This window comes from Channa argus, chromosome 12 (genome assembly GCF_033026475.1).
Source record: "Channa argus isolate prfri chromosome 12, Channa argus male v1.0, whole genome shotgun sequence".
NCBI lineage: Eukaryota > Metazoa > Chordata > Actinopteri > Anabantiformes > Channidae > Channa > Channa argus.
Window position 1 is genome coordinate 6803200 of NC_090208.1, and position 10935 is coordinate 6814134.

At 38.2% G+C, this 10935-nt stretch overlaps 1 protein-coding gene across 1 annotated transcript; it reads left to right on the forward strand.

The window, feature by feature from the left end:
* Nucleotides 1-3059: 3059 nt before the first annotated feature.
* On the forward strand, nt 3060-6159 carry LOC137137204 (uncharacterized). Its single transcript, XM_067523167.1, has 2 exons — nt 3060-3363; nt 3550-6159. Exons 1-2 carry the CDS (start codon nt 3326-3328, stop codon nt 4454-4456), a joined length of 945 nt encoding a protein of 314 aa, XP_067379268.1. The 5' UTR covers nt 3060-3325; the 3' UTR covers nt 4457-6159.
* The last annotated feature ends 4776 nt before the right edge of the window (nt 6160-10935 follow it).

Below are 10935 nucleotides of genomic sequence, written 5' to 3' on the forward strand. Positions count from 1 at the left end.
GGACTTTATTGATTTCGAATTCTTGTCAATTCAGTGGGAGTTTGTATTTATTGTTTTTGACGTTTGCCTTAATTGTCGTCTGTTTTTGCTGTATTTCTGTTCTCCGTGCTCTCAGGCGTCCCGGCCCGGGTAAAGTGGGAGGCGACAGAGAACGGGTTGACCAAATGAAGCGAAGCGCTTTCAACACTGTCGTGACCATAATGGGAGTGTTGATGTCGTGCTTAGGAGGGATGCTGGCTTGTAACGTTCTTCAGAACTCAAAAGTGCTGAGCCAATGGGACGGTGGCGCTGTCGTAGCATCTACTGTCTGGTGGTCTCTGCCCAGCAGTTTTGTGCTACCTCTGCTGTATCTAAACAGGGCAGGAAAACTGCCAGGCTATAAACAGTCAGTAAACTAGAGAAGCTTTTACAGTAGAATATGTATGCAGGTTCTTGTAACTAGCATTGTAACTGCCTTTGCTTCTAAATTGTAAATTGTAGTTAGTGGTTCCTAGGAAGCAATGTTTGTAGGCACTGCATGAGGTTATAGGATGTTTTATTGCATGTTACATATTTGTTTGAGAGTAAAACATGGTTCGATGGATGTTCGGTCAGTGTCTGTATGTATATTAATAATAATTTTATAATAATAAGCTTTTTTTCATATTGCACCTTTCTTGCAAAACATTCTCATTCTCAGCTTAAAAGTCTGGGGCTGTGTAAACTAAATCTAGTTAGTTCCCTATCGACTCTTCTGTTTGTCTCCAATACTTGTAGCTTTGCTTGAACTATCTGCTTACCTATTGCCAATCTGCACTAATATGGTTTCCTGTAAGTTACATAAAAGGCATTAACCTCTGGACACTTTGAACCTATTGCTGTCTCAAGCTGTGCATTTGTGTCCAAATGTTTTAGTTAATTTGCAATTTAATACTTAATAAATTCCACATTAGAAACGGATTGTGTTGTTGTGTTGAATTGTGTTGCTCCCAATATTTCAGGTTTTATTTTTCAGATTAACCAGTCAGGAAGCAAATAAGTCAACCAGCTGGTGGAGCTGCCTATTTAGGGCAATTTGAGGTATTTGAGGTGTACAAGTCAGCCTGCTGTTTGACTTGTCCTGTTAGGACTGTCCTAGGTGTGAATGGATTTCATTCGTTTCTGCAACAAATGTGTTATTTTCTTTTTATATAAAAGCATCACAGAGATTAAAATACATGCTTTGAGTAGCTTTGTGTGTGTTTGTGAGTCAAATTGAGTATTGAGTAAAATGTGTATTTTATATATACTTCAGACAGCTCTGTCTCAAAAAGCAACAAACCACAGCATATTTACACATGCGAATCATGATTCATATGTTTAATGTGTTCAAAAGTAGGCAAACATTTTGTGAAAAATATGTCTGTGTAGCTTAGAAATCGAATGATTAGCAACGGTTAGAAAACGGGTGATAAATTAACCCTGAGTGAGGCTGTTTAAACTGCCTGCTTACAGAAGCAGCTCAGCCGAGCAGTTGATCCTCTTTTCTGACAAATCATAGATATATATTTTATTGTCTGATTTATGCCAGTCGACTAAAATATGATTGTTAGGGTGTCTAGAAATGATATCTCAAAAGATATATATATTTTTTACATCAACTTTCACACGTATTTCATGTCATTTCTAAGAAGCTGTTCAGGACTTTCTGTTTTTTCAAAAGCTTTCAGACATTAATATTTCTTCACAGCATGGCCACCCAGTGGATATAATCGATGTTACATAAACTACTCCACGAGGTGAGTCAGGATAAACAGCCAAAGATAGATTTTCGAAGTTTTTACAACAGCAAAACAATGGGTCTAGGTTACAGTGGCACTTAAAGGGTAAACATGCATGGACATTCAAAGAAGCGCAGACTGTACAGTATGAAAAGTAAAAATCCATTGTGATACACAGGTGCAAGCAGGGGGTCAATACAGTTATTCAAATCTTAAATGTTGAATTTTGAGTAGATTCAATAAAAAATTAAAACTGACACAGACAAATGACATTTTCACCATTAGAAATTGGTCCCTGTGCAGACACACAGAACGAAGGGCTACACCTTCCACCATTCATACGCATTAGAAGGTAGATTCTTTTGTGCCATAGATTATCTCATTAGCCCCAAACAGCTTCTGCTGTAAAGAGAACTGGAGAGCGTATAGAGAATGTAGAGGATGATGTGGATAACACATTATCTCTCTGTCCTGCCACCTGCACCAAACTGCAGCCAACTGAAATGACTAAATGAACACTGTACATACACAAAGAGTCACAGAGCAGTCAAGTGCCCCAAGCTAGACAACACCACGAGATTTGAATACTTATCAATATCAATCTGTATACTTTGTCATACTTTGAATGCCTGGTCAACAATAGTCCATCTGGCTGAAGTGTCGGATCAGCAGCCAGTGAGTTTGGAGACTCAGGGAAAGGAGAGCGAGAAAAACCTGAGGTGGGTAAAAAACACTGGGACAGATTTGGTTATTGTTCTATATTTATACATTTTGGTTGACTGTTCATCATTTTTTTTCTTAATGTATAATCTTCTAAAAGCAGAACTTACCCCCCATGTCTTTAAGCTATTTACATCAGAGTTATTAGTGCGTATTAAATGTTTCTGCAAATATGTTATTTAACTGTATACGTATATACATACATGTATAATAGGTAAAATAGTTTAGAGGTATAATAACATAAATTATAAAAGTTACAACATACATAAATATTTGTTTAATAACACAGTGTTTCTTCTAATAATTCAGTAATTTTTAAAGTGCTAATATACTACAACTGTATTAGTAGCGGTATAATCATTATCATTTTCATTATTTTTAGGTATATACTATGTCAAATAATATTTTCATACAGAGACACGTGTTCTATATTAAATTTTTGATAAAATGGGCATTTTTTCCATCTATTTTCACTCAAAACCCCTGATAAAAAAATTCAAAAATATTTATTGAATTCCAAAGATGTATTAAAGTGAAATGTTTCATTTGCTGACGTACTCTGACAGTTTGCTGTGCCTCCAAATTGTGGTAAGGTGCCTCTTGTTTGCTTTTATTGAACTTAGATATGTTATTTTTTTAAACCCTGTGTTTGTTAACCAGCGTTTGACATGGACATGCACCAACCCATTAAATGTGGGTGGATTTCAGCAGTGGCTGGTAACAAAGTGACTCCCAATGGCCACTTTGTCAGGTTGAATTGTATTTTGTATTTTTTTCTTTTCTGAAATAATTGCAATTGGACTCTGCAGAACTCCCCTAAGCACCACCTGCACACAGTGTTAGCTCACTGGTCCATAGTGAAGGCTATGGCCTGTCGACTGACCGACGACACTTTAACCAACAGGTATTAACAGATTTTTTATTAACAGATTTTCTGCTATGATGATCTGCTAATTTTTTCCAATTTTGGCCTCAGTCTCTAGTTCAAAAGTGTAAAGTAACCTTTCAATGAATTTTGTTAGCCAGATTACCTTAATGCATTTTCCTTATGTCAACTTTTTGATTTCTTTCTTCTGCCCTTCCTTTTCAGAACTTACACAAATATGTCAGTTAATTGTCCTTCCATCCCGTCCAACTCCTCCATGTCTCTGGATTGCTTATGCTTTAAAATGAGTGCATTAATCCTCACAGTCTACTCCGTCACCAACATCATCTTCGTCTTACCTCTGGCGTCACTCATTCTCCACCTCGGGTACCAGCGATGGAGACAACAGCACTTCAACGCCAAGACAGCAGCAGCAGCAACGAGTCACTCTGACATCTTCACGTACAACATTGTTGTCATGGAGATGATCACGGTCTTAGGGTGTCTCTTGTACAGTGTAGGTGTATACAACAAGATCAACATGATGTCCACATATGGCTTTTATATGTTCTTCTCCACCTGGTGTGTAAAAATACACTTTCATGCACTGACCTGTGTGGAGCGCTACCTGGCTGTTGTTCACCCAGTCGTCTACCTGGGCCTGAAAAATAAGGGCGGTGTCAGAATCAGAAATTTTAGCATCGGATGTGTTTGGCTGATGTGTTTTGTTTGGGTCGTTTTAGTGAGTCAAACCATCCTGACAGTGAGAACAATCATATATTTCTGCCTTGCAGGTTTTGCCTCAGTTGTCGTATGTTTTTGCTGCATTTCTGTTCTCCGCGCCCTGAGGCATCCCAGCCCGGGCGAAGTGGCCGCGAGCGGTGAACGTGTTGACCAAATGAAGCACAGGGCTTTCGTCTCTGTCATGACCATAATGGGAGTGTTGTGGGTGGGCCTGGCGGGCATGCTGGTTTGTAACGCTGTTCTGGTATTAGTGACGCTGAGTGAAGGTGACGTATGTGTCATCAGGGCATCTGCCATCTGGTTCTCTTTGCCAAGCAGTTTTGTGTTACCCCTGCTGTATCTACACCGGGCAGGGAAACTGCCGGGCTGTAAACAGTCATTAAAATAGAAATGTAATCAGTTAAATCTGGGATACAATAATTAATACCAGGTTTTTTGTATGGACCTGCTAAGTCATCTCTGTTGGTATTTACAACTTTGACATTGTAAGTGCTAGAATAGTTAATATATAATAGTTAATATTTTAGGTAGAGCTTTTATTTAATAGAGTTGTTTTAACATAGACATATTTCCATCTCTATTCTGACACTCTGATGCCTGAAAGATTTAGAATAAAGACAGCTGTTATTATGGGGCCTGAATTGACATTCATGCTCTAGTGGTACTGGGTAATTACTGGAATGTAGAGGTTGGTACTTTGGTTGTTCCCAGGTTGAATTCTAGACAGTAGCTAGAATTCTAGACAGCGTATACACCTTGAAGTGCCTAGTGAGTTTTTGATCATAACTTGTTAGGAAGTTCAACATATTTGCAATTGAAATCAGCATGAAAGTTCAGTGTAGTCGCTGCAGAACTTTGTGTGGTTGCTATGGAATTCTGTATGATTTCTAGGCATTTCTGCGTGGTTTCTATGCTAGATAGGCAGTGGTTGCCAGAAATGTCAGAGTTTTTTTTTAGTATACTAAGGTTTTCCACAGCATACGGTAGCAAAGATTTTACTGTTTTATTACAAGGTTGAGTTTTGAAGTTATCTGACATTTTGAAGTTTTGCAGCACATCATTGCAGAGTTATAGCCAAAATTAGCATGAACTGGATTTTAAAACTTCATTAGTTATTGACCAAAGAATAATTTATTAGATGGTTAACTTTCTTTATCACACCACCAACAGATATAGAAAAAATAAATTGTCTGCAAAATAAAATTCACATCATCTTCACCTTGAGCAAGCTGGCCAGACGTCTGAGTGATATTGAGTTGACTCAAACCAGTCATCAAGGCCATATTTGGGCCTTGATGATTGGTTCTGAGTCAACTCAGAACACTTGGCTCGCTACTCAGCTCTGTTTAATGCGAACCAAAGCCTCATTTTTGTACTATATAAGACTAAGTGAAACAACAGAGCAGCAAAAGCAGGCGAGGTGATGGATTGCATAATATATCTACAATGCGAGTTTAAATATACCCTTCATACTTCTGCTAACATTTTGCAGCTATCCATATTGAAACTTAAAGCTGAGTGTCCTTGGATGACTAGGCACAGTTGTCCTCCATGTTGCTTCTTTTTTTGATGGGTCTATGGCAAGTTTTTTAAGTGGATGCACTCCATTTTGCTTTTTTTGCAGTTTTAGTACATACCCACTAATGACAAAGATTTTTAAATGCTCGTTTGAAATGCTCACAACTTGGTTCTGGAATGAGACAAGAACAGGTTCTCTGTCGTTTAAAAAACTGTGTGAGAGTTGTAAATCCTCTACCCAAAATGGGGTAAATCTGACATGTTGCTGTGTATGAAAGTGTATGAATTAGGACATTCTCTCAGGTTCTTTGACATGTCATATTCATTTAGAATAAGGCAGTATTTCTCCTTCCCTTTTTTTCTCTCCGATTCTTACATTGTCATTTTTAATTACAATTTTTTAATTATAATTTTAATTATGCATTATTATTCATTATTTATTAGTGTTTCCAGGTTCAAATTTGTTCTGTCTTTTTATCAGCTTGTGAGTCATCTGCATTGCTCTTTCAGTTACATTAACAAGGACAAATGGTGTTACACAAATGTAGTTTGATTGACTACGTGGCAGCAGGTGGCCATGCAAAACACACAATAAATATTCTTTACTTTGTGCATTTCAAATGACTGTTTGTACGACACAAACATTTGTGCACGACACACACACAGCTAATGATGATGGTTCAGATCTTTAGCCACCAGGACAAATAATTTACATTTTTAATATTTGCTAACGATATATTGTGATACAAACATGTAGACCCATGACACAGAGTAGCAGTTGGTTCAAAGAAAAAAGGACAATAATAGCAAATAAAACAAAGTAAACCAGAGAACATTAAATGACGACGAAATTAAAAAAGTAAAATACAACAGTTGAACAGAATCTATGTTCAGGCTCTGATGGACAATGAAGTTAACTACTCTATTACTTGAAATAATAATGTGCGTAACATTAGCAAAGTGGCTTGACCGAATAAAACCTAAGTAAAAAAATTAAAATTAAAATATGATTAACAAAATAAAACTAAAATTAAATAGAAGAAAACACCAATATTATAACAACATACAGTAAGTTAAAAACAGTGAAATAAACACAACACACCAAAAACTTTGGGTTAACATTAATAAAGGCTTTAAAAAGATTTGTTGTTTTTTGATTTACTAACATTTAGCTAGAGAAAGTTTGGAACAGCCAAAACTTGAAAAGGAATATTAGGTGGTATGAGTTGACTGGCTTTGCTGGTTTTAATCTGTCATCTGGGTTCCATGCCCATTTAAAAAAAACTTTTCTCATGTTTTCAAACCATAAAACCATCCTTATCGTCATTTGATACAAACACACAGGACTCTTCTGAATAATGTGCCAATAGCCATATAGGTGTATGGTATGACAACAAAACATAGCTGCCACAAACAATATCTAACTGACCCAGAATATTAAACAAATCATATTAAAAGTAACATTTTTAAATTATCTAACTTCCTTTAAATATTTTTAGTAAAGATTCGCTCAATAACTTATCTTATCATGGACAGGTACTGTCAATGCCTCCATGACACAGACTCACAGAACAGCGCTGGTGCAGTGCAGAGACATTCCCTTTTTTAAGTTTTTTCAGCAAGGCTCACCACTAACTAGTCAGAGAATGCCCAAACCTGGGCCGCACATGTGGATGTGAAGGGTTACCGTGCATGTATTTAGACTCCACAGGCTTTAACACAATGTCAGTGTTTGATGCTACTTCATTATCATCTTCATCATCTTTTTTTAAACTTCACTCTTACTCCCATTGGGCTGCATGGCAGACACATCCTGACTGCAGACATTAACATTACACATCCACTGCTTTCTTCTAAATCAACATTTACATTGAGAAACTATTAGCCTAAAAGACCTCTACACTAGTCTTCCCGTTATGGGCATGATGCAATGGAAGGTCCTCTGCTTTGATCAGTCAATCTTATCTCTAGTCCCACCCACTTTCTCTGTCCTAGAAAAATCTGAACAGGGATAATGGAAAGGCTGCTGAAAAAGATAATAAATATGGTGAAGGTAAAAATGGCAATAAGAAATGAAGCAGCGGGGAATTTAGGGAAGTACAGAGCTGATCCAAAGCACAGCAGCAAAATACAATCAACGGTGTTTTCTAATCTAAAAACTCTCTGACCCCAGTAGATGATTGGTCGAGCAATGTCCATCTAGTAATCCATTCAAGTTAGTGAAAGAAAGGCTGAGCGGAGGAGACATATTCAGCCATCTTCATCCATGAATTTTATATGGCACCACCCAAAACTTATAATATCGACAGCTACAACGTAGTAGATGAAGACATTGGTGTGGCTTGTTTTTCCCAATGAAAAGGAACAACGATACCTACACCTTGAAAACCCATCCAGAGTGTAAGAATGTAGAGAGGAAGGAGAAGGAGGTTGGTGATGCTAAAATAGATGCAGATATTGGAGCTACCAGAGTAGTCAAAGTATTTAAGGACTGTTGGATAAAGGGAAACATTTCTAAAGCGGAGTGGAGAGGATAACTGGGAGTCATTGGACTAGGAGGTGACTGGCGTGTGTGATGATCTTCATGAGAATTTTGATGTCTATTTATAAAAATGTACAGAAGCTAGATTGTAAAAAGCCATAACAACAGTGATTTAGATTTGTCTCTCTGTGTCCAGTAATTAAATGTCTTCCTTGAACAAATGTTTTGTCAGACAAATGATGTATGTGTTGGTTCTTCTGTTGTTTTAGTCTTTGTCAGTGCTGGGTGGAAGTAGGAAGGCTCTTTGCATGATGCAAAACAACTGTTATTTCAACAGACCTTCATAAGCCACTGTATTTCCAGTAATAGTAATCCATAGTCATTCTAATCCATCCCTTCTATTAACTGCTTGTCCTGTTAGGGGTGGGGGGCAGATCGGGGGTGAGGGTACACACTGAAAAAGGTCGGGAGTCTATCACAGGGGCACATATGGAGACATACAACCTTTCAGGCAGACATTCACACCTACGGGGAATTTAGAGTCACCTGTTATTCCAGTGGTTCTCATTCCTGGTCCTCAAGGACCACTGCTTGTTTTCCAATGAAACCTGTAATACCAATTATTGATCAGGTGGGTTCAGTTGGAATGTACCACTGTGAGTGAGGGGGGAACTGGGGAAGACAAAGCAACTTGGCATCTCCCAGCTTCTTGCTAACTGAACACACCTGATTCAGGTAATCAGTGGTGGGTAGTGCAGAGTCAGTTGGAAAACAAGCAGAGCAGGGGGCCATGAGGACTAGGATTGAGAACCCCGGAATTAATCTAAATGCATGTCTTTGGACTATGGGAGAAACCGGAGTAGTTGAAGGAAGCCCACACAAACATGGGGAAAATATTCCAATTCTGTATAAAAAGACCACAGCCAGCAGAAGCATTAACAGCAGAGACCCTCTGGCTGTGAGACAGCATTGCATGGCCATTATCTCATCTTGCTTTACCTATCGAGTACCTCAAACCAATAGTACAGTAACCGATATAATAAAGCTAACCAAATTATGATTAAAAACTATATAATATATATATATATCAAGAAAGGAAGTTTATGTTAAACCAAACCAGAGCCAGAGAGTTAGTGTTAATTAAATTCAAAAATTCAAGAGGTCATTTCTGACACGAACTTCAGAATGATTAAAATAAAAAGCATTCACAATGTTTAAATGCAGATTTTGGTCTAACTCTTACTTTATGGACGTTGCATTTCATGGTTAATGGCTTTTTAATTGTAATGATTGGGAATAAAGAAACAAGCAACTGAGCTGTTTGGCCTTTCTGTGTGGAGTTTGCATGATCTCCCTGTGCTTGAGTATGTCCAGAGAGATGAACATTAGGTAATTGGTCTCTCTAAATTGCCCGTAAGTGTGAAAGTGAGTGTGAATGGTTGTCTGTCTGTGTACGTCTCTCTGTGTTGGCCCTGAGATAGACTTGAAACCTGCCCAGGTTGGACACCTCTCGCCCATGACAGCTGGGATAGGCTCCAACCCCCAATCCAAGCATCCAAGCATGGTTTTAAAATAGCTTACATTGTTAATTTTAACCAAGTATTCACTGCGTATCTCTTCTCACCCCTGTTCTCTGCCCCTACTGTAAATGTATGTAATTTCCTTTTCTCTAGACTTCATCCTTATTCAATTTGCAACTAAAACATGATGGTTTTTCTGCTCGGTTTAGAAATAGTAGAGGTAAAACCAGACTACTTGGTAAACACATCCACATACCACAAATTAATATAGCACAACCATTTGCTTCAGGTATAGTTTGCGAATTAAAAATGACACTGCAAAACATTAACCCACAAGACCTCAATACAAGTGCTCCAGTTATGGCGATGATCGTACGGAAAGCCCTCTTCTTTGACTGGTCAATCTGTTTTCTGTCCCCACTAACTTTTCCCAGTCCCAGACGTATCATAACATAGAGAACAGAAAAACTGCATAAAAGGACAAATAATATCATGCAGGCAAAGATGAAACAAACTGGAGCAAAGGGAAAAACAGGGAAGTACAAACCTGTTAAACCCACTGAGAAGAAGCACATTATCAAAACACAACCAATGGTAATGTTTCGAATCCTAAAGCCACCTGCCTGTTTCAGACTCAGGTAGGTGACAGGGTGAACAACAGCCATGTAACGCTCCAAACAGGTCAGACAGTGAAAAAAAGTCTGTCCAGGGTAAGTGAGGCCAAAGGCGTAATACCCAATCGTCTTCATGAATGGACTACATGTATAGATGGCACAAAAGAAGAACATTGATCCCAAAACACTGGTAATGTCCACAGCTGTCATGCAGTAGGTGAAGACATCAGAGTGTGTAGTAATTCCTGTAGCAGAGTCATGATTCCTCCATTTTTTGAAACCTATCGACAGGACAAGGATGTAGAGAGGGAGAAGGAGCAGATTGGTGATGGCTAAGGGGATAAAGATTTTGGAGCTAACAGCGTAATCAAAGCAAATAAAGATTGGTGGATAGATGGAAGTGTTTGTGATGCAGTGGAGAGCGGGCAGCACATTGGAGTCATTGGAGTAGGAGGTGACGGGCATATCTGCTGACTGAATCCCTAAGAAAGAGCAGAAACAGTGACATCATAATACGTTTCAGTTGCAGACTAATCGAAGCTCGTAAGAATAAGAAGTTATTTCTATAACTCTGAAGAAAGGCCAAGATCAAACCAGTAACAACACATTTGGAAGATTATGTACAGTTTAATAAAACTGATGTGTGGTTAAGTTAAAATTTCATTGACAAGTGGTTCTTAATAGCATCGTTTATAGCTGTTACATAAAGTTGGGTGTCATCTACATAACGGAA